A 23865-nucleotide genomic window follows, 5' to 3' on the forward strand; every position below is an offset into this window, starting at 1 on the left:
TTAGGTCTCTTCTTATGTCCTACCTGGTTTCACAGATATTAGGTATGCTACCACCATATTTCAATTGATGAGTCTGTTAGCCTCCCACCTAAAATAGGTCAAATGACTTACAAAAAACACTTCATTCACAGAGCCAAGCTTAGGTCTAGGCATATTGTTTTCATGGAGAAGCTAGTAATACCACATCAACCTTACTTTGAATATTTCCTCTCAAAATAGTATTAAACAAATTTATAGACCAGATGAGAGTATTAACCAATTATTTTACAGTATTATTAGGGTACTGCCACAAAAAAGTTGCAGTCGCCCTTCAGTAATTGCTCTGTCTGTCCTTCCGTTACAAAATATTGTCGCGACTGTAACTCTTTTGCCTTATAAGATATGCTTTTGATACTTTGCATGTGGATGGATTATCTAAGACGAAGTGTCGCGTACTATTGATGATGGCGTTCGGTCATGGACCTTGAGGTTAAACTATTGATTTGTACATGGTAATTTCTTTTCCGGGGTGTAACGTTTTGGTCTTGTGAGAGAGGATTTTGATATTTTGCATGTGGATAAATCACCATAAGACGAAGTGATGCGCACCATTAATGATGATGTTTGGCCTTGTACTTTGACCTTGAGGTTGAATTATTAATTCTTACATGGTAAATCTGATACGGTCTGTAACGTTTTTGTCTCATGAGATAGTTTTATGATATTTGGCATGTGGATAAGTCATCTAAACACATAGTGTCTCTTACAATTGATGATGTCTATGGTCTTGAGGTTGAATTATTTATTTTTTCATGGTAATTTCTTGTTCCGGCTGTAACATTTTTGTGTTAGGTGTTTGTCTTTTGATATTTTGCATGTGGATAGAAGACCTGCGGATGAAGTGTCGCATATTTTGGTTGATTATCCAAAGCTTTAAATTTTGACCCAATGTCTAATTATTTTATTTTCTATTTCTTTTTTTATCGTAAAACAGTTTCTCTCACACCTATCCGCTAACTACGATGGTAAGCATTTGACAAATATGTAGTGTATATCCCCATTTTGTGCATGTAACAAGATTTTTAAGACCACTACCGGATTATTATTTCAGACACTTTAGAGATGATATAAGATCCATCCTTGACTTGCTATAACAATATTTCATACATTGCAATCTATAGGGAAAATGCATACATAATAATTTAATTTGTCATAGCTTCATTTTGTTTTATGTAAATACTTTCCGTCAAAATGCAGTCTCTGCCAAATGTAATAATGTACATCTGTAGACAGTTGGTAAGAATTTAAATGAATAGACCTTTTGTGATTCTGGCAATGCAGTTCACAAAAATATGTTCACCTATTCCCACATTTATCACGGTGATTTAAAATAAAGGACGAAAGATAAAATTTAAAAAAGGTTTTCCATTTAAATTTAAATATTTAGGTCACCATAATGGCGGAAATTATTCGAAAAAGAGGTAGGATTGAATGAAGAAGGAAAAGACTTCATTGCCCTAAAATGTCTCATTTTGTTCACATAAATTTTGTCAAGATTAATTTATTGATTAAATTCAGTTCTCCTTTTTTTTTGGGGGGGGGGGGGGTTGAAGAAAAGTGAAGAATTAATCTGTCCCTCGCCTGTTGTCTTTTTGGAAGTGCTAGTTATCCTTTGTCCTCGGATTTTCCCTCGTCCGAATCTTTAGTGTTATTTTGTTTTCTTAAAAAGCACGTAAACTAAAATAGATGTCATTTTAAACAAGCAAGACAATCTAACAAATACAGTAAATGTATGGTAACAGTAATCATGCATTCTAAAAATAACACTTTTAGAGGTGTAATCGTAACTTTGTAGCATTATCTGTGTCAATTAGTCAGTAAATAGTGTGATAAGGGAACTTCAAATGACCTTTTGTTTTAAGTTTTTACGGAAAAGGTTTCCAATGAAACAAATGATATCGGATCATAATGAGATTGTTATATTTTAATATAGATGGAATGTTTGATATAGGGATACGATGTCAATATCTGACCCACAGACAATCAGTTTAAGGTATAATAGAAGGCCAAATGAATTTTGTATAATCATACCCATTTATGTGCAGCAGATCATACGACATGCTTGTTCGAAAGTTTAAGGTTGTGTTTTTGATTTTATTGAAACATGATCATGTTAATGAGTCATGCACCAATTAGAATATGTAAGAGAATGCTTTATTAAGCTTTTGTATTGTTTATTTATCAATTGTTATATATTGTCATGTTTTTATACTATGTTTATGTTTTTTTTTCAGTAGTAGCCAATGTCTTATTGTTATTAGAGGTGTTGCTCATAACTTGCGTATTGGATAAAACGCACACATCAAGTAAGAAAAAATTATGATGTATATTTCCTTTCTTTTCTGTGTGTCATTTTAGAAAACGGGCTAAGATAACTCCATTAAATTTTCTTTCCAAAGCATCAAATTAAATTTGCCATCCCTGAATCAAATAACTTCCCCAATCACACTGAAAACGGTTAACTGTAATGGAATAAATACAGTTCACGGAAAGAGAACGGAACACGGAAAACAAAACTGGTTGAAAATGAAAAAAATATGTTTTGAGTAATTCTTTTACAACACATTATCAATGGCTTTAGATTTTACAAACTAGCTAATGGATTATCAAAATTAATAAAGATACAAATTTATGCCAAATATAACACGTAAAAACATGTGTCAGACTAATATCGTTAAAATCCATGATTTGACTGGTGGGGGGGGGGCATGTTGTTTTGAGAAATATTGACCCCGAAGTCAAAGTATAATATGATATCTTAACCCCGGGGTCAATATATTGTATGAATTATTGACCACCGAGGTTATTTTAACATTTCCACCTTTTTGATATTTTAAACCCCCCCCCCCCTTTACAGGGGTTAATTATCGCAGCAGGGGGTTTAAATATAGCAGCAATATCGAACTTATTACAGATTTGAAATACAAGATCATCACAGTCATCTGAATCATTATTTGCTTATGAAAAAAAACAAAAACCTTTTTTTATTCTGATAACAGCTGAAAACAAGCTTTACATTACCATTATAACATTTATTGGGCAAAAAAAACTCCTATTATTTTTGGCTAAAATTCTTTTCCTACATTAAAATATTTATGATAAAAAAATAGTGATCAAGTTTTTTCTTCTTATTTATCTATAGTAATAATAATATTTTCAATTATAATATTAAGTTCCTTTTTTCCCTTTACTCTAAAATAATTGTTTTAATCCAATTACACAAATAGTAGAAGTATGAATACATCAAGAAATAAAAACAAAGGTGCTACAAGTACAATGTTTTTACAAAGAATTATGGCTTCCCCTTAAATGAGATGTGTTGACACCTTTAATTATATCTTCCTGTAGACAAGGAGGACTCCTTTACAGAACTGTCAAATCTTTGCAATATACATTTTTGATTGGTATCCCTTTAAACAAAAGGTGTACAGACCTTTTATTATATTTATAATATGCGAAATGTTTGAAGTTCATTTATCAACTATGGATGAATACAACAGCTTCTACAACTATCTGAAAAGTGATCCTAAAAAGAAATCATGGCCAGCATATGTCAATGTGAGTCATTTACTATTTTTTTACATTTTGTTGTTTATTATTTAAGGAAAGGCTTTTTTTCATTTGTTTTTTATACCTTATATAATGTGAGTGTAATTCTAATTAAATCTGATGAAATCACAACCAAATGTATTCATAATTTCTTATTGCCAATTTTCAATTAAGAAATAGTATTCACCAAATAGTTCCTGAATGAATATACTATTACCAGAGTAGTATAATTTATGAGAAATAATGTTTTTCAAATTAAAGTTTAGTTAGTACTTTTCATAAACTTTCCACAAAGACAACATAAATATTGATTTTTGAGTTATAAATTTTGATTGTTGAACAATAAACTATATTCTAAAGAAAACGGAAGTACTTATTAAAAAAATGGCAATCTTTTTAAATAAATTTTACTTCAATGTTACGTCAGGGGAAAACAACATACCATTGACTTTTAAGGCATTTGTTGGAAAAAAAGATACACACAAGTTATAATCTGTCAGCCTGACTTTATAATGTCTAGTATACATACAAAACACGTATACTGCTTGTAGACTGATGATTGGGGGAAAATTGTGCCATTGTAAGCATTTTTACAAATATTCGGCATTTTAAGCATACGAAAAAGCTTTTTTTTTAACATCAATAGGTCAGTTTCGGCTTCAATGTGCCTATATGGTTCTGATCTTGTCTTTCCAAATTACTATAAACAGTAGTGCCTTTTTTGGATATGTTTTCCTGTCCCTAACTTTGAATTTCCAAACATTTATAGTATATTTTTATGGCCACAAAGGCTTCTTTCATTTTATGATTTGTATTCTTTCACTGTCCATATGGATGTCCTTAATGCATATATCATATTTACCGACTTTTCAGTACTTTTCAGTGCCATTTCATTGCTCTAAAAATTATTAATTTAATTAAAGTTTTCCTTCCTGCACAAATTAGTCAAGCACAATGATAAGCATGGACATAGCTAATCCACTCTACTTCTTTTTGTAATACATCCTAACGGGGGAATTCTTATGTTGTAAGTTTTTGCCAGTCAAAAACTATTCTACTGATGTGTCAAGTGTGGGGCATTTCAATGGGAGTAACATGATAAACTGCTTTTTCCATTTGTTCCCAATCTGTATTATAATATAAAGTCTGCTCAGGTTTCTTTGTCCATCAACTCTTACTTAGTAATTGAACAAAATAGCGAAGCAAGTCCTATTTAAATGTCTCAATGCCTGTGTTTCAACACAACTGCTGTCTTATGTTTTAGACTATATTGTCTATATGAGGTTCATTACTGTTTCTTAGTTTCTAAGACATTCTTAATTTTTCTGTCATGAGCCTAATGTTTGTTCTATATTCCAGCTGCCTGACAATGAAAAAGCAGAATTTATAACTTAGACTTAGTTAAACCGTTTGTTATAACTAATATACTTAATTATTTTTGTTAAGTATAATTCAGCGCTGACCACATAACTCCATTATGTCTTTTATGACTAGTATGGTAAGTAAGTAAATATGTAAATTTATACCAAGTGAGTACAAGTAAGTAAGTAAGTAAGTATTGTAAAGGTAAGTAAGTCAGCCAGCCTGCCAGTCAATCAGTCAGTCAGTCAAATATGATATGCTATATGGTCTAACTGATAATAGTATTGTTTTATTGATGTAAACATAGGATGGACATTGAAAACTGAATACCTTTCTATTCAGTCTTGCCTGAATGTTATTTTAAACAATAATGAAACTAATGATAACATTGACTGTGACTACATAGAATTAGTCTTAAATCTGTTCTATATCAGCTCAGGGGCTAATCTCACGTGTTAAGGCTTTGGATTTAAAAATATATTTCTTCAACTCCCTATTCCGCATGATTATTATGAATACATATCTGCTATGGCTTAAAAGGTCAAAGTTAATTTAAATATTTTGCTTTAAAAAAATTCTAATTACCGTGGACCATGATGTAAATATTTGTTTGTGACCTTTGACCTAATGTTTATTCCTAGAACATATTTTTACCTCACCTGGCCAAAGGTAATGTGAGCTACTGTCATCACTGGCGTCCGTCATCATCGTCGTTAAAAAATTTTCGAAACTTTTCTCTGACACTACTTGGAATCAAACTTATCATGGTTCCTTGGGGTATCACGCACATAACTGATATGGGGATTTTAGATTCATTGAAAAACATGACCGGTACTAAAAATAAAACATAGGTATCAGACTGTAGTTTTTTGCAAATATCTAAAAAAAAAAACGTTAGGTGAAGCAAAATTCTGACATTGGGTAAAAGCATGAAGAGATCTATCTGTGGACAAATTTTCGTTTTAATATGTTAAGTCATGTTACAGTTGTTGCCTTTTTTGACGTTGTTTCTTTCCAAAATCTTCTCTTCTGACACTACTTGACCAATTGGAAGTAAACTTAGTATTCCTTTGGGTATCCTACATAGAACTAATGTGGGGATTTTTGATCCGTCGAAAAACATGACCGCTGTTAGTAAACATACAACATAGGGGTCAGACAGTAGTTTTTTGCATATATCTCAAAAACCATTAGGTTTAGGTCTCACTAACCACTTCTAATGTTTCCATTACTTTACATGTTAAAAAAGTAATTTTTAAAGTCTCACTGTGAATTCCCAGGACAAATGATATCTTAAAGTTGCATACCGTGGCGAAGCTTGGAAAATAAGGTTTCCAAAATCATTATGCTAATGGTACGATGATTGTAGAAATTCTTAACAAAATTTACTTGAATTAATAATACTGAAAATCCACATTTTTACCTGTTCTGCTGACAGCATGGAGGCAAATTACTCACACATGTAAACAATATTCATACACTTTTGTAGTTATTCTCAGCTTTATTTTGACTACTTTTAATCATAATACACACAAATAATGCACTTACAATGCCTATGTCTAGGTTCAGTGTGTTTTTAGTACTACATAGGGATGGCCATTTGACCCGGGTGTGGTTAGTGAGACCTTAGCCAAATTCTTTCAATTGCTAAAATGATCCTTATTATAAGGCCTACAAAAGTCTTCAGGGATCACAATTGTCAGACGACTCCTAGAAAGTAAAAATTAATGTCCTTGAAAGATGAAAACTAACGCGGTTTTTTTATTTATTTTTTACAGTTTTTAGTCAATATCTTGAAAACTGTAATAGAAAAAAAGAAACTTTCAAATTTCTTAAATTGTCCTTACAATAAGTCCTACCAATGTCTGAAAGACAAACTTTAATCACCCACCCCCCTTTTTACTCCAGAACCATTATTTCCTCCTGATTCGTTAATTTGATATTCAAAATCGTAGTTTTATCACTTTCTGGAACCATTTATTTAAATTGATCATATAAAAATGCCTTATATCATATTCACTCTGGACAGTAAACTAAGAAAGAAGGGTGGTTGAAGTCATCTGCACCCCCAAGTGCCTGTGATTGCTATTAAATACGTGTATCTCCACCACGAAAGAGCTTTTTAAAACAAAATATTGTATAGTTTTACCATACAGATATATTACATAATTTCAAACATTATTTGCTTGATTTTGAAAGATGAATAACAGAAAAGTATGCTGCATGAAATAGCATTGCTCGACCTTAAAGGATATAATATGTTGACACCTAGCAATTGCATATCTTCTAAACTACTTAAAAGATTTTAGTGGATTTTTATAGGATGGCTACACTTCATATATGTAGATGAGTATGATCCAATATATTGATAATTCATGTTGTCCAAATCCTGCAGAGGGATTTAATAAGAACTTCAGATGTACAAAAATCTTTTGGAAAGGAAATCTCAAACGTGAAGCACTGTTTTTTTTTAACAGTATGGGGTCATCCTAGCATCCAAACATTATTTGCTCATAAAAATACATCCTTCTGCTTGATTTTGAAAGATGAATAACAGAAAAGTATGCTGCATGTAATAGGATTGACCTACCTTAAAGGATGTAATATGTTGACACCTAGGAATTGCATATCTCCTAAACCACTTAAAGGATTTTAGAGGATTTTTATAGGAAGGCTACACTTCATATATGTAGATGTGTATGATCCAATATATTAATAATTCATATTGTCCAAATCCTGCAAAGGGATATAATAACATTTACAAGTGTACAAAAAGTCGTTTAAAATGGAACTCTCAAATGTGAAGCACTGCTTATTTTAACAGTATGGGATCATCCTAGCATGTAAACAATGGTACACAAGGATGAAGTAAAATTTCAGTCAATGCTTGATTGTGGCCACTTACTTATCTTTTAGGCAATTGATACCAATCATCCTTGGTGGTATGAAAAAACAACTGTTTAGATAAATTGTTTTAAAAGCATGGTTCTACCTAAAAACCAGACAGGGGATGATTCATCATTTCTTAAGATGATCAATGAAATTGTATGAATATATTTGGTCAGTCTTAAAACAAGTTCAAGTCATGACCCTATCATCAACCCATAACTGTCCTTTTGTGGTATGAATCTTTTTGTACAATTTCATAAACATATTTTTACATAAATTTGAACTTTGTCTGAAGTCATTGTGGGGACACCAAAAAAACCTGTTCTAGACCCTTTTGTTTCCTAACTCCCAAATTGTTCAAATCACAACCCTCAGAATCAATCCCAGCTTTACTGTTGTGGTATGACATCTTTTGGTACTAATTCATTGTAAACTATTCACGTATACATAAGTTAACTGTCTCAACACAAAATGCAAACAGATGTTAGAAATAAAACATTACAGAAAATTAAAAAAAATCTTTGACCCCTTACTGAAAAGTTGACGTTTCTAGCTTACCTAGGCTAAAAAGCCATGATATCTATTGCCATCACTTGGCATCCATCGTCGTCCTCTGTTGTCCTTTGTTGTTGTGTCGTAAACAATTTTTTAAAGTTTTTATTTTATACACTACACTTCCACATAATCTCATAAAACAAAACTTTACGTATCTTATGGAATGGTCATTGATTTAATTGGGGTGTGAATATATTTGTTTCAATACTTTTAGATCATTTTTAGTAATAAAAAAAACATAAAAACTACTTTTTTGATATGCTTACAACACTTGAATTCTTGATAGACAACATTTTCGTAGGCAATGGCGAAACTGGTTATTGTCAAGTTATTGGAATTTCGATGGGGACCAATTGTGCGCCACTTATATTGCAGAAGTCCATCTCATCATGCAGAACTATTTACTTCCTGTTTCTACTCAGACTTGAGCTAAACCCAGCTGCTTTTGAGTTATTCGGCTATTTTACCATATTGGTCTATTTTTAGTACCACAGCCACGTTTTTTGTAAGATCAAAAACTCAGATACACAGATTGTTAAAATTGTTCTACAGAACATTTATGCTAAGTTTTGTTTCAATCCATCCAGTAGTTTCATAGGATAAGATTTTCACCTTTTTGAAAAAAAATCGAAAAAAATTCTTTTCAGGACCCATAATTCAAACATCCATTAACAGATTTTTCTGAAAATATTGGCATACATGTAGGTCTATCCCATCATACTGAACAATTTTATCCACTGCCAGATGTTAGCTAAACCCAATTCTTTTTGAGTTAATTGCAAAATCCTTTAGGCTAATTGAGCTGAAAAGTTGTTTTTTTTTTTTTTTTTTTTTTTTTTTGGGGGGGGGGGGATTGTCCCTTTGACGAGGATTTTCACTCCATTCCATCTGAGTGAAACAAGGAAGCAAAATCTTGCATTCACGACCTCTTAAAGTTCGTAAAAAAAAAAATTAAGAGACATCTGATATCTGAATTTTCAAGAGGAATATAATATTTGACTTTCTTTTAAATCTGACCAAAATTGTTTAGATAGTTGTTTCTGGGGGGGCAAGATCATCTTTGGCCCTTATTTAAAAAATGCAAACAAACAACTAAAATCTGATTGAAAAATTGAAGCAGGGATTATAATGAACAAAATTGAATAGTTGATTTTTTTGGGGTGGGCCTTATAGTTTGAAAAATTTAAGAGATATTCAAAATTAGAAAGTACAGGCAGGAATTTTCACCAGGAATCCAATAAAAAAATCTGAAATTGGATCAAAAATTTAAAAACTTGATTTTTTTTGGGGTGTGGCCATTTGACCCCTTATAACTCGAAATAGTCTGAGATATCTGAACACAGCCTAGGATTCTCATAAGGAATGGAAAAAATAAATAATTCAAAAATAAAAAAATGTTTTTGTTTTTGTTTTTTTTTTTTTTGGAGGGGGGGTGTGGCCCAATTTTGTACCCCTTTGACACCAAAACGGTTAATGATAGGCCTACCCTGTAAATTTTTTTCAATCGAATTTCAAAAGGAACTGATTGACATCTGAATCATAAAAATTCAATCAACATTAAACTTTTTTCTATCAATTCTAGTGATAGCATCCATTTTCTTCCTTTTTGTCCTTTATTTCCAAAAATGCTTGGGCAAAAACTCCCAAAACTACCTAGATCTCTACCATGTCCTTAGGAACAATTTGTAAAAACTTAAAAATATCATCTAAATCTTTTTCAAATAACAGCCTATGTTAAAGCGTTTCAAAAACAAATTTTGTGCCTAAAGTTCAACATGTTGCAATTCTATCATGCTGCACTTAGCAAAGCTATGTATTTGCGTTTGAGATAATCTCTAACATGTAATAAAAACAGATTGTAATACTGGTGTATCATAATACCACTATCAATTCAGTTATATCAACATAAAATACAGGTCTTTAAAAAAACTCATATATAAACTGTGACAAAAAATAGCACAAAAGATACAGAAGAAATCAATTGAATATATGATCCCCATTTTGTTTTAATTATGTGCACCTAAGCCCTTACTTAAATATTATACCTGAAATCAAATAAATGACCCCTGTAACATTTATTAGTTAAATGGGTGACCCTTACCTGAATTTAACTGATAGAAAGTAACAAGCTGAACAGTACACTTATTATGAAAGTATTTATCTTTCAGACAAAAAACTAGAAAAACAATTACAGAAGGAAAGTCAAGAGGTACAGCTGACCTAATGGTACACTTCTGTATGACCACAAGACCTATGGACCCGTCCGAGTCATCAAAGACATTCTACAAGGTTGTCATTCTGATCCTATAGCTGAACACCAGGGAATCACACGAACGTCGCTGAAATTAAGGGAACGTTACTTCTGGCCAGGAATGGAGGTTGAAATAAATGAGTATATCAAACAATGAGACCAGTGTCAGCGCCAGAACCACTAAGCTAAAGTATCCAGCACCCTGCACCCAATACCTGTTAAGGACAAGTCATTTAACCTGATTGGCTTTGACTTGGTTGGTCTCCTACATACTACTGAAAGAGGGTCAAAGTATATTGCAGTTCTGACAGACTACTTTACCAAGTGGCCTGAGGTGAAAGCTATTCCTTCAAAGCACGCCCATCCGAGGTCATACCTGACAGATGTAGAGTTCTGTAACAAAGTGAACAACATTATTTGTAAACGTTTGAACATCAACCACAAGATTACTTCACCCTACCAACCTCAGACCAATGGCTTGACAGAAAGATTCAAACAAACTCTTTGCAATTCACTTAAAAAATACGTCAATGACCAATAGGATGACTGTGATCTGTACCTGCAACAAGTCGCATTTGCAGCAAGAGCAAGCTAGCAAAGGTCTAACAAGCAGACACCATTCTTTCTTGTTTATGGCAGACAGGCAACACTACCAGTTGAACTAGATCGTTTCATGCCAAGTCCTGAATCCACTGGGTCAGATGAACTGACAAGTAGAATTTAGTCTTTTGTTCAGCTAATTCAGACTCGGGCTGCCACTAAAAAAAAGATAAAGAAGGCTCAAGAAAAACAAAAATTCTACTATGACCAGCATAATCACAAGCCACTCCTGCCAGGTCGACAGATCCTGCTGAAAAACCATTGAAGACACAACCGAAAATGCCCTAAATCATCGACAACAGCCTGAAGACATACTGCCAACTCTTTACCCTGTACCACTTGGTTACAATGTCGAAAGAATCCAGATTCCATTTCACAACGACATACAACAACCAGCGCCTCTATGTTGCAGGTTATGCACTGACGACTGCAGACTTCCAGACATTGATGACAAGTTTTGTTTGTTTGTTTGTTGAGGTTTAATGCCCGAGCAGCAATATTTCAGGCGATGAGCATGAAAGGGATGATAAAATTAACATGAAGTGATGATGATGAAATGATTAAAGGGATGGGTCTCAAGGATAATAGGGTCGACAAATTTTGATGGCCACAAGAAAAAGAGAGGGATGGGTAGGGTCGGGCAATTTAGCCTCCTGTAGCGGAGCGCAAAGGTTCCTACTCCTCAGAAGTTTAAAGACAATGTATTCTCCCTGGTTGATGTATGTAGTTAAATGTATAATTCTGAAGTTATTCATCCAGCATAAACTTCTTACTAGATATGAGGAATAAAGAAAATCTGTGGACTAAAATAATTTTGTATTATCAACCTTCATGTTGTACTTTTGTAGTCGGGACATGAGTGTGAACCTATATTTAGTGCATGAGTGTTATTTATTTAGTATGAATGACGTAAGCACAATTTAATATTACTCTATGTTAACTTACAGTATGTTATTGATAAGAATGTGATAATAAATAAATAAAACTATAGCTCAGTATGCATTTTGTTATTTTTGTTTCTGCCTATCACATAAACAGAAACAAAAACAAATTAAAAACGTGAATACTGAACTGCAGAAAAAAAGATACAATTCATACTAATTAAACTACTGACAATTATAAACACCTTGCTGCAATATTTTAAAACCCCTCCTATCACAAATTAACCCCTGTTATATTTTTACCCCTTGCTGCCATATTTTAACCCCCTCCAGCGATAAATTGACCCCTGCCGTGAAATTTCAACACCCTGTCATATTTTAACACCCTACTGCGATATTTCAACCCCCTCCTACCAAAAGTACCCCTTGCTATGAAATTGTAATCCCCTGCTGCAACAAAATAACCTGACTGTTATGATATTTTAATCCCCCTGCTGCGATAAATTTAAGCCACTGATATGATTTTTTCACCTCCTGCTGCAATATTTTAACCCCTCCTGCGATAAATAATCCCCCTGTTATGATATATTAACCCCTTTGTATTATTCAACTCGCAGTTGGGAGTCAAAATATCGGGGGGTTAACATATCATACAGAGGTATCAATTTATTATAAGGAGGGACAAAATTTCGCTATGATATTTTAACCCCAGGGTCAATATTTCGCAGGGGTCCCAAATATCGTATGACAGGCGGAAATCCAGACATTTTGGATAAGGGACTTTCGGGCAATTATTTGCTCGTTTGTGCCCACATGTATGAAATTACCAATAGTATGAATACAAAAAATACCAGTTTCATATATTGTAAATTTCGATATGCTGTACACGTGTTTCAAGGAGTATTCTCCCATCAGGAGCATTAAATTCAAATATGTAGGAAGATCATAATCAAAATATCAGTTATATACAAGAAGTACTCATAACCACATCTATCGAAAAATGAAGCCAAATCCACCACCGAGAGGTTCTTCCATATGCAATGCAAGGATTGCTTTCATCTGTACTGAAAGATGGGTTTTATAGATGTTCGGAGAAATCTTCAATGATCAAACAAAACCAATGTAAATTCCTAGAAGGATATTTCACTGTATTTATATTTGTATTGCGCCTTCTGGAATATAAACGGGACAATTTTTCAAGTTAAACACCATACGTATAAAAAAATCATATCTTGTATATATTTTGATAGTAAGAAATTATATTTATTCCCGTGTGCAATAGGAGTAGTGGACCAGGATGAAACAATTAATAGGTTATGGGCTTAAATAAGTAACTACTGCAATTGAAAAGAAATTATTCGTGTAATAGACAACCAAGTACTGTGAATTTTGTTTCCAAAATCCTGCTGTAGAAATCGTAAATAACTAACTACCTAGGTATACATATTTTAAAGAGTGGAAACTTTAAAACCTACAAACTTCATTTTGCGAAAAGGCAAATACAGCCTTGCATAAATTAAAAAAAGGGCAAGTCCATAATATTTCAATTAAATGTCATCCGGATAAACTTGTCACGCCAATCCTACTGTATGATTGTGCAATATAGGTCTTTGATCCTAATGAAATTATGAAAGAAAAAAATCCATTTAAATTTTTTGTAAACTTCTACTCCGAGTATATTAACAACGCCTAGCTCCATAGTTTATGGTAAACTAAGAAGATACATTTTAGTCTTTGACATTAAAGTAATAATTTCTTATAGGGTGAAACATTTGAATGGTCCAGGTAAAAAGTACCATTGCTTATACGCTGATAATCAAACTAACAAAACATTTTGAATGAGTGTACTTGCAATACAAATGGCTCTATCAATTTGTCTTTAATGGTAAATGGTTTAAAAGCATTGTTGAAAAAACTCTTCATGAACACTTTACCCAAAGTTTGTGTTTAAATGTTGAAAACGCACTAAAACATGGAATTACGGACTATTAAAACAAAATCAGGGTATTTAAATATGCTTAATGATAAAAATATTGCAACACCTTGTTGTGTCAATTTATCGGAATTATCAATAAAAATGGATTCTCCCATTTAGCCATTTACTCACCACCCTGATTTTACCCACCACACCCTAACCCACATTTTTGATATGCTCCTTATCTTTGTATTTATCTCTTTTATTTTTTTTTATTTATTTATTATTATTTTTTTTTTTTATAGTTTTCTTTTTTGTACTTCAAACTTTGTATTTATCTTTATTACTTGTTTTGTTTCTTTGTTTTTTGAACTTCAACAATTGTACATTCATATTGTAAAATATGCATTTTTTCTGTTTTCAAAGGTTTAGCAAAATAAAGGATATAAACATATTATTTGAAATATACAAATTCAGGCCCTGGAAGATTTATGGTCGGTTTAATCATTTATCGATCTAGGTGCACATATAAAGATCAAAGGATTATTAGATTACGTAATTTTGCCTTTTGACCTATGGCGGTACCCCAACTGTCGATTTTAAATATTTAATTTCTGCTCGGTATAAGGATTTAGCACAAAGGAACTTAATGTGTCATTTTTTCTTTAAAAAAAACCATATAGACCTTTGTCTTTTATTTTGATTTTTGTTTTTTTTTATTATTATTATTATTATTTATTTATTTATCTATTTATTTATTTTTTTTTTTGGGGGGGGGGATGTTGATGTTTCGTCCCTCTATATACCTACACGTTCTTAAAAACGCTGGTAGTATTTTTGATTTTATATTGTAATTCTGTAATTTGATAATCTTGTTTGCTTGTTGTCCGACAATTTTGTGCCAGACTCCTAAATATATATATAAAACTTTTCAAAATTCGAAAATTTGCATTCGAACATTGTTGTATAATCTAATGTTGGTCTTTACGTGATCGTTTTTCATTCTACATTTTTGCAGGTGCCATAGGTTTGGAAGAAACAAATGTGTGCTTTCATTGGATTATAACTGAAAAGGCACTGACACTGACTTGTCAGATTTTTAATCTTTATCTCCCAGTTTACATTACAAACCCTAAAGGGGGTATTGTAGGTGATTGCTTTGTGCTACCCACTATCAAATGTGAGTCGTTTTTGTCAGCTGGTAATATGTCTTACGACAAACAAAAAAGAACTGTTGAATTTAGTTATGACTACAATGCTGGTGATGGAGACATATTTGGTAATTGGTCTTGCTTGCATGGCAGGAGACAAGATGATGCTACAATAACAGTTTGGCTGCCATATGTTAAGTATTTCTTTTTCTCATTTGTTTTTTCTTTTTGCTTCTCTAAACATTATAAACAGTTATCATTAAAGTTATTAAAATGTAGGTAGAACATTAAGCTAAGTTAGGTCGATAACAGTTCAAATGATGGTTTCCAACTTGCACAGACAATCTAGTTTTCCTTCAGTTCTCATACTGTCGAAGATGGCGAGGCCAAGAAATCTAATCATCGATATTTTTCATCTACGTTGAATCTATATTGTGTTAGAATTTAGTTTAGGTTTCAAATTGAAAACATTTTTGAACAATGCCTTTTTACGTATTCAAAATGCTTAATTAATTCATCCTTTTTTTATTCCAGAACGAATCACAAAATTTGCATTCAATGAAACGGTGAATCAAGGTATAGACTTTTTACATGTGTATCACACTTAATAACCTGTGCACTCTTATGGTATTTAAAAAGAAATTTCGGTCGAACGTTATTCTGAATTCTTTTTATTTTCCTTTCTGCAGTAATTGTATAGGAAAGGGGGATTTGAAACATCGATAAATTGTCATTCAGTAGTAATTTGAGAGCTACAACATGTTAGCATGTTTACCATGTTAATATTCACACGTATTTGTTAAATATTTTGATATCAATTTTGTTATTAGAGAGCAATTTATGTAATCATGTGATTTAAATATACAGTCATGCAGCTTAACAACTGTAAGCGTGTATATTGATTATTTGATTGATTTAATGACGGATGAATGGATCCAAAAGCGACTTCATTGTCATTGCAGATTAGTCGTGTGATTAATTGCAGCGTTAAGCTTATTTTCAATGCTACATTCTGAACTCATTTGCTATCAAAACAATAGGTTCTCATGTTTTCTTTTGTATTACAGAAAAAACATGTCATTGTTCTTGTCTACAACAAGTTTTGTTCCTGACAACCAGTGGTGCATTAGGGTCGATAGTTCTTTGTGGTTTTGTTTCTTCGTTTTTCGAAAAAAGTCTACGTTGTGTTGATGGTATGCTTTTAAATGCTTTTAAATATATTTAAAACTAAAAACTCTCTTACATGTGGGCAGATGCAGTTTGAAAAAAATATATATTTCAAATTCACCGGTAAACACACATTAAGATTTTAAACGACTTAAAAATGAAGGTGGTATTGAATGTTCGTAAAAGGTTATACGAGTTTTGCTCGGATGGAACTCATTTATATGTATTGTTTGCGTTTTTCATAGTCTAATTTTTTTCATAAAATTGTTTACAAAATTTAAATGCAGTGGGTTTGGACATGCTAATGAAAAGTTTAGCTAAAAGTTAAGGTATGTCTTGTGTTTGTGACATTATTATTAACTCAAAATGTAGAATCTGTTTTTGATTAACATCATTTGACGTGCGGTTTTGATGTTTGTCGTCGTGTGGTAAAAATTGACAATGCTCATCATGTAATTACATATCCTTTTTTATCTTTATACAGGCATTTAAGAATTAGGACTAGGCTATCATTTGTATATTTATTCAAACAATTTGCCTAAATTAAACTGCATTTTTAACAAAGGTAGGTTTTGACCACCGGAACCTTGTTTACGAATCCTACACTGTCTATATACTGCTCTGTCTGTATGTACGTTTCTCAAATGGCAAAATGTTAGAAAAATTGTTGACCTCATTGTGACATAATATTGTTTTCTAAATTCAGTTAAAATTTACTTGTGTGTGTAAAAACGTAAACTTTCAACACGTAAAGCCTATTAATGTACGAGTTTTTTGCTAGGACATTTTTGTCACCAACACAAAGCAAGTTGCAAGCTTTGTATTATTCAAATTCAAAGGTTCGATGTCAAATGTTAGAAAATAAGACCAACATGGGAAGGCTTTAACATTGGATATGTTTGCATAACTATAACGAAATTCAGACCATATCTGTTGCTACAAAGGGGCAAAATCAAAATAATATTATCATTCAACAATTTCGAAATAAACAAATGTTGTAGATGTATTGGCGATCGATGGATTAAACTCTTAGAATAAACCTTTTTACGAATTGATCGCTCCACTATATAATCGGCATAATTATTTGTACGTACATTTTGCAGAAAAATGCATTCGTTCGGTTCGGTTGTATCAGAAAAGCAGAGAATTGTATACATCCGTCACAGATTTACAGAAAACTCCACATATTTCTAAGCAGTTCTTTGCTTTGTTTAAAATATCAAGTTGTGTAAAATTTGCCAAAATGTGCTTATAGTTATTTCATGTTACATATGATTTGGATATTTCTGAAAGTGCATTGACTTCTTCTTAAATCTAGCATGATTTTCTCATGTCTATATTACAGATACCCTTCGAAATGTTTTCGCCGATGATAGAGGAAGTAAATTGCTAGCGAATCGTATTTTTAGTACGTACATAATGTTTCTTTTTTAGAATGAAGTATTATTTGAGCAGCAATAATTTCTTAAAAATTCAAGACGAACCCACAGAGCATTTCTACTTTGGGCAAATTCTGAAACTAAATTTACATTTTTAAATACTACAAGGTCTGTAAGAGACTGTGAAATGTCAATAGATGTCACAGAAAACCAACTGATAGTCACCAATACTTTTCTCCTAATAGCTGTCACCCAAAACATTGTACAGCCAGCCTCTCCTAAATTCGACACATTTGACAATACCAGTGAAAAACGTCTAAATGAAATCCGTGTTCATTTGTTCTCGCGTGGCTCAAAATTAACATACGTAGATCGGGGATTCGAAAGTGCTTACAAAATTAGCCGAAATGATATCCTCGAGTACAAATCCAAGAAAAAGAACAAAATGGTTCCTCTTGTGCTGACTTACCATCCAACCCTTAGTAAACTCTACCAGCTATTCTGTCCGAATTGGGAAGTCATTTAAAAAAAATCCTAAACTCTCCAAAGTCTTTTCTGAGGCACCTGTTCTGGCATTCCTTAGACCGAGGAGTCCAAGAAATGACCTGGTAAAAGAAAAGATGTAAGATTTGTTCCGAGATACTGCATATCCAAATGTTTAAAAGACACTAATCTGGAAATACACCATTTTTGTCAAAGTGAAAAACCGGAAACACCATATACCTTCTCCAGTGCCTATGGGTATGCAGACGAATAAATGGTTATCGCTGTGACTACACATGTAATCCAGACCGCTTAGTCGGCATCTGATATCTGCCGAAAACACCCAGGAGGATCTCTACAACATTGTTGTTACGATCATAGGTCATAATAACAATTGGTCAAAAAGGAAAAGAGTGTCTCGGCATCCTTTTTTGTGAACAAATTACAAACTATTTCTTCAGTTGGAATTAACGAAACAAACTAAATCATTGTTTAAAGCTGGTAAAACACTATGCTACACATCAATACGATGTGCTACTATAATTTAATTTGACTTTTTTAAAATTGTTTTCCACATATAATTTATTTCCAGTTTTTAATAAACACTCTTGTAATGGTTCTTATTTAGTTTCCTAAATATTTTGTTATGTGTGCCTTTGATAATGGTATGATCATTCGCTGCGTGATTCAGCTTCATAATATATTTTTTTTTATCTTGAACTTTGTTAATTTTGTGCTGAAGAAGGATATCGGTTAACCGAAATATTCAATGTAAATTAACCATCATTTGTTGACGTTGAAATATTTAGACGTTCATTTTTAATTTTTTGCTATGTATCACATCGATTTTAACGACCCAAAAACCTGTTGGAGTAATTGTTGACTTCTTTTCAAACGATGATAGATATATATACATCGTGTTACAGCCCTAGATTTATCCTACGAGGAGGAATGACCTGGCAAGCGAAAGCTATATTTTTATATACAACGTCTCAGATGTGACGACTCTATTCGCTATACTGTTACATTGATACAGGGAAGATAATGTAAACTTATAGAAGGGTCTAAAAAATTCCAAACGATGTTAGAACTATCAAATTTACGAAGCAAATTTTTGGTCGTTCCCTCCGCGGGACTCGAACGGGACCCTAGATTAATCCTACGATGAGGAATGACCCGGCCAGCGAAAGCTATATTTTATATAGCCTACCTGGCCGAGTGGTCTAGGGCGCTGGACTTCGTGCAGGCGGTGTTGCCATAGATGTCACAGCGGTACGAGTTTGCTTCGCAAATTTCGATAGTTCTAACATCGTTGGGAATTTTTCAGACCCTTCTATAAATTTACGTTATCTTCCCTGTATCAATTTGATCCGATGGAGCAGTGTAGCGAATAGAGTCGTCACATTCTGAGACTTGGTATAATATTAATTTGTTGTGACTTGCATCATTAAATTGATCCTCTATCCTACATAATAACACCTAGATGAACTGTCCCGTACTACCATACATCGTGTACTAAGTTACAGCCCTAGATTAATCCTACGAGAAGGAATGACCCGGCCAGCGAAAGCTATATTTTATATAGCCTAGCTGGCCGAGTGGTCTAGGGCGCTGGACTTAGTGCAGGCGGTGTTGCCATAGATGTCACAGCGGTACGAGTTGGAGTCCCGCGGAGGGAACGACCAAAAATTTGCTTCGGAAATTTGATAGTTCTAACATCGTTGGGAATTTTTCAGACCCTGGATTTGCTTTAACGTATTACTTTTCCTGAGATCGATATACATTATTTCATATAGAATCAAATCTGTTTTAACATGTTCGTTACCATGTTACAAAGTTGTTTTGACGTTGGATCAATGTTGGTTAAATGTTGGCTCACCGTTGGCTCTAGGTTGGACAAATGTAGAAAACTGCAAATTATGTTATCGTAGTTTTTTTTTAAATTGAAATTTAACAATACTCTCAATTACAAATATCTTCTAAAACAAGTTATTAAAAAGAAATATAAAATGCAATAGTTGTCATTAATGTAGTAGGGCCAACGTTGGACCTGATGTGGGCCAGTGTAGAACCATTTTATAGTTTGAAATTATTTAAAATTTCCAAACGACATTAGCTTATCAAGTAGGACCACTCACTGCTACAAGGGGCCAATGTCGTCTTGCCAACGCCAACTAAAAGCCAACGAACCAACTATCAGCCAACGTTGGCCCAACGGAGGCATGCTGTCTGGGAAAATAACATTCGGGCATTACCAAAATATTCGTTTGAACGGCAAAAAGTGAACCATGTATGTTATCGTCCGTATGAATAACCATATTAGTTCATGGTATTGTAAAGCTGTGTTTCTGTCAAAAGACCTAAAAAAATACATACAATAGACGTATTCTCCATTGCAATTTGGGTTTTCCTAATCTTCGCATATAACTTCGTACTTTACCGCAAATTCGAAAACATTTAACTCATGATAACGTGTTTTCTTTTTCTTTAAATTTAGGGTTCAAAAGGATTTCATTCTTTGTCTGCATTTGTTTATTGCTTAGCCTTGCATCTATCGCAGGTATAATGGAACGGGACCAAAATTGCATTTGTAAGTTAATTAAAATGTATATTGTTATTTATTAACTGAACGCAAGAGTAATTGTAAGGTTTGTCGTATAATTAATTTAGTACAATAAAAGTTGTTACTTACATTTGACTGATACAAACACCAAGAAAGAAATTTTCAGAAAAACAAGTTTGGAAATATGTTTAAACGTCATTACGAATAAGTAGTAATATTCGCTCAATTACACTCAATCGGTATGGCGAAAACAAGTCCACATTTTTTTTAAATAGGATATTCAACAAATTATCTTTCCAGTTTAGATGTCTTGTTGTTTTTAACATTTACTTGTAATTCCATGAAAATCAAATGCACGGTTATATTATTCTATCGGATGAGATTAAAGCAAATGCACGATTATCTTACTCTATCGGATGAGATTTAAGTGAAGAATCATCAGGACTTTTTTTTTTTTTTTTTTTTTTTTTTTTTCAGCAAAATGGGTTTTTCTTGTGTTTGGAATTCTGTATGGTTTTATTTGCAATTTTCTTTGCCTAAATAGAGGTACGTATCTTACACCCAAATTAAACAATTGCCCAGATTTTATCAGTTCGGGAATGTTGTTATTACCTTTCATTAGATAGAATTAAAAACAAAACATTCCCCTTAACACAGTGCAGTCCCTATCGAAACCTATATAAACACAACCATCATATTATAACAAGAGACAGGCACAAGTGTATTGCAAAGTTGCATCGAGATTTTTTCATTCTCTTGTGACATATATCCAAGATAAGATACACATTACTTCATCTCGTTTAAACAAGATTCACCAACATATTATGTTATTTAAATTGAAAATGTGTGTGCTAATGACTGCCCAGTTGATAATATCAAATATTTAATATAAATATCAAATTATACTTCAAAATTGTATTCTTTCGTGTTATGAAATGCGGCTTTCCTTTCATTTACAGAATCAAGCAAAATGAGTTATCATGGTCCAGTAGAAGGTAATATTCAAACTTTTGTCTATCTTTTATCTAATTATATTGTACATTTCTTTTACAGTATTTACTACATTGTATCTTTATTAGTGTCACCTTTACTGTTCATGAAGTACGCGTTTATTTTACCAAAACACTGGACACTTCCTACGATGAAATTTCTGAAATCACCTGAGAAAAGCCTTGTCGTTATGGTCTCAGTGTTTTTAAGAGTAATCAAGGGAACCAAAATAATGGTTTAAAATAAAGTATTTTACATTTGATATAACTTTATCTAGATTGCTCAATTTTTTTATTCTCTAATTAATGATCATACATGTAGATTTTTAACTTACAATCTTCGTGCGTATAAATGCATGTGTTAGGATTGGGTGGAAAGAACATGCGAAGTAACATTTAATCACACGATACCAAGCTTTCAGTGATTTTTTTTCCAGCTTTCCAACTACAAATCATGTCTGATGATTGAGAGTGAGCATACAATATTAATAAGTGTTTTATAAATATTCTCAGTTTAATTTTGAGCAATAAAAGAACATCACAAATAAAATCAAAAACACTACATGAAACAGTACTTTCAAAAGATTACACCTTTTTAAAGTATATATGTAAAGGACATGGTACACTACGGGACATATTTGGCGCCCTTCTAGGCTGAGTTTCTAAACATGGTAATATAATGTTCCCAATCTGTATTTTATGTTCAAGACTTAATGCAGTACTGTAATGACCCTCAATACTATAAAATAGTTACATGTGCTCCTATTTATAATTTGTATACATTTATAATGGGTCAAAATATCATTCATGTTCTTATTATCGATTGTTATAATTAATCAATAAGTGATGGCCTTATTTTATCTTAATTTTACCTAATTTCCCAAAGATAAAACAATATATTTCAGCAAAGTTATATTGTAAACTTGTAAAGACAAATTTTTCTTTTAATATTATGACCTAGTTAAGTAAAGCGTTCTACACTTTCCCCTATAGTTCAGTGAGAAACAGTCCCGTGACCAATATTTTTACTTTTATAATTACAAGGTGGTTCGACGCCGAACTTCTTCTAAAGTTACAGATACGTAAAAAGGGAAAAAATAACAGTTATAAAGAAATGTCTTAATTATAGTACACTGTCGAGCCAGCAGTCATAGGTCTATTTCATGACCAAGTTTCGTGACAGTGAATTGGTGGTGTTCGGGGCTTGTCTGGTAACTCTTTGGATTCAGTTTTTTTACTCGGATCTACGTTGTCACTGCTAATATGTCCTGGTATATTTCAATTTCAAGAAAATCAGCTCTTCTTTGACCGACGATTATTACTATTCTACAGGGCACAGAAAAGTTATTAATACAGGCAATTAAACCTTGGCTTTAACACTTTTGTTCTGCAAGTAAAAGTTTTCTGTGACTCGAACATCAATTTTCAGGAAAAACAAGGGGGCCATTTCTCCGGTAAATGTATCTCAATCTTTGGTTTCCAACTCTTCATACTATTTTTGTCTTTGACAGAAGTATACTTGTACCGTTTTGGTGAAGCAAATTCTTCTAAGGTACACCAATAAAATGAGGATGTTTTATTGTCGTTTTCCCGATTTCAGACATTGAAAAAGCTTTGATAAAACATGACATTCTTTAATTTTTACTCTTTTTTTTAGCTCGGAACTGATAAAACAAATATCCCCCTACATGATATATAGGTTTTGATTGTGTATGGATCTCTTCCTTTTTAAAGACGCATTTTTAAAATCATTAATGTATAAAATATGTCATTTGTAATAAAAATGTGTGCAGAAACATGTGAAATTTTTAATATAATAAATTGTGATGTTATTCTTTATTGTACTTACACTTGTTAAAAGCTATGCATCCTGGTTGATATGGTGCCAAGCAATGAAATGGCGATTGAAAAAGGATGGTGCAGTGTTCAAACAACGCAACTGGGCAATTGAATGAGTTTTGACAACAAGAAAGATAAGAAGTTGCTTCGGAAGACGAGATAAAACGTGTTCAAAATGACTTTTTATTGAAAACATAAACAATGGTATGATTTTCAACTCAATGTACATGTACGACATACTACAAATTGTTCA

The 23865-nt window shown here is 32.6% G+C and overlaps 1 protein-coding gene across 1 annotated transcript; it reads left to right on the forward strand.

The window, feature by feature from the left end:
- Nucleotides 1–1413: 1413 nt before the first annotated feature.
- On the forward strand, nucleotides 1414–23820 carry LOC148610532 (uncharacterized). The gene is made up of 11 exons (XM_088595652.1): nucleotides 1414–1460; nucleotides 2274–2345; nucleotides 15060–15385; nucleotides 15726–15768; nucleotides 16260–16385; nucleotides 17705–17767; nucleotides 20719–20811; nucleotides 21262–21330; nucleotides 21744–21779; nucleotides 22211–22244; nucleotides 23635–23820. Exons 1-10 carry the CDS (start codon nucleotides 1436–1438, stop codon nucleotides 22240–22242), a joined length of 885 nt encoding a protein of 294 aa, XP_088451778.1. The 5' UTR covers nucleotides 1414–1435; the 3' UTR covers nucleotides 22243–22244; nucleotides 23635–23820.
- Nucleotides 23821–23865: the final 45 nt, after the last annotated feature.

The sequence above is a fragment of the Perna viridis genome, chromosome 8 (assembly GCF_037379345.1).
Source record: "Perna viridis isolate PV_CMFRI_1.1 ecotype Kerala chromosome 8, ASM3737934v1, whole genome shotgun sequence".
NCBI lineage: Eukaryota > Metazoa > Mollusca > Bivalvia > Mytilida > Mytilidae > Perna > Perna viridis.

Coding starts and splice junctions, on each gene's coding strand:
- LOC148610532 (XM_088595652.1), top strand. CDS start 1,436: ATGGCGGAAATTATTCGAAAAAGAG. Junction 2,346..15,059: donor GGATAAAACGCACACATCAA/GTAAGAAAAAAT, acceptor ACATTTTTGCAG/GTGCCATAGGTTTGGAAGAA. Junction 21,331..21,743: donor TTTTCTTTGCCTAAATAGAG/GTACGTATCTTA, acceptor TTTCATTTACAG/AATCAAGCAAAATGAGTTAT.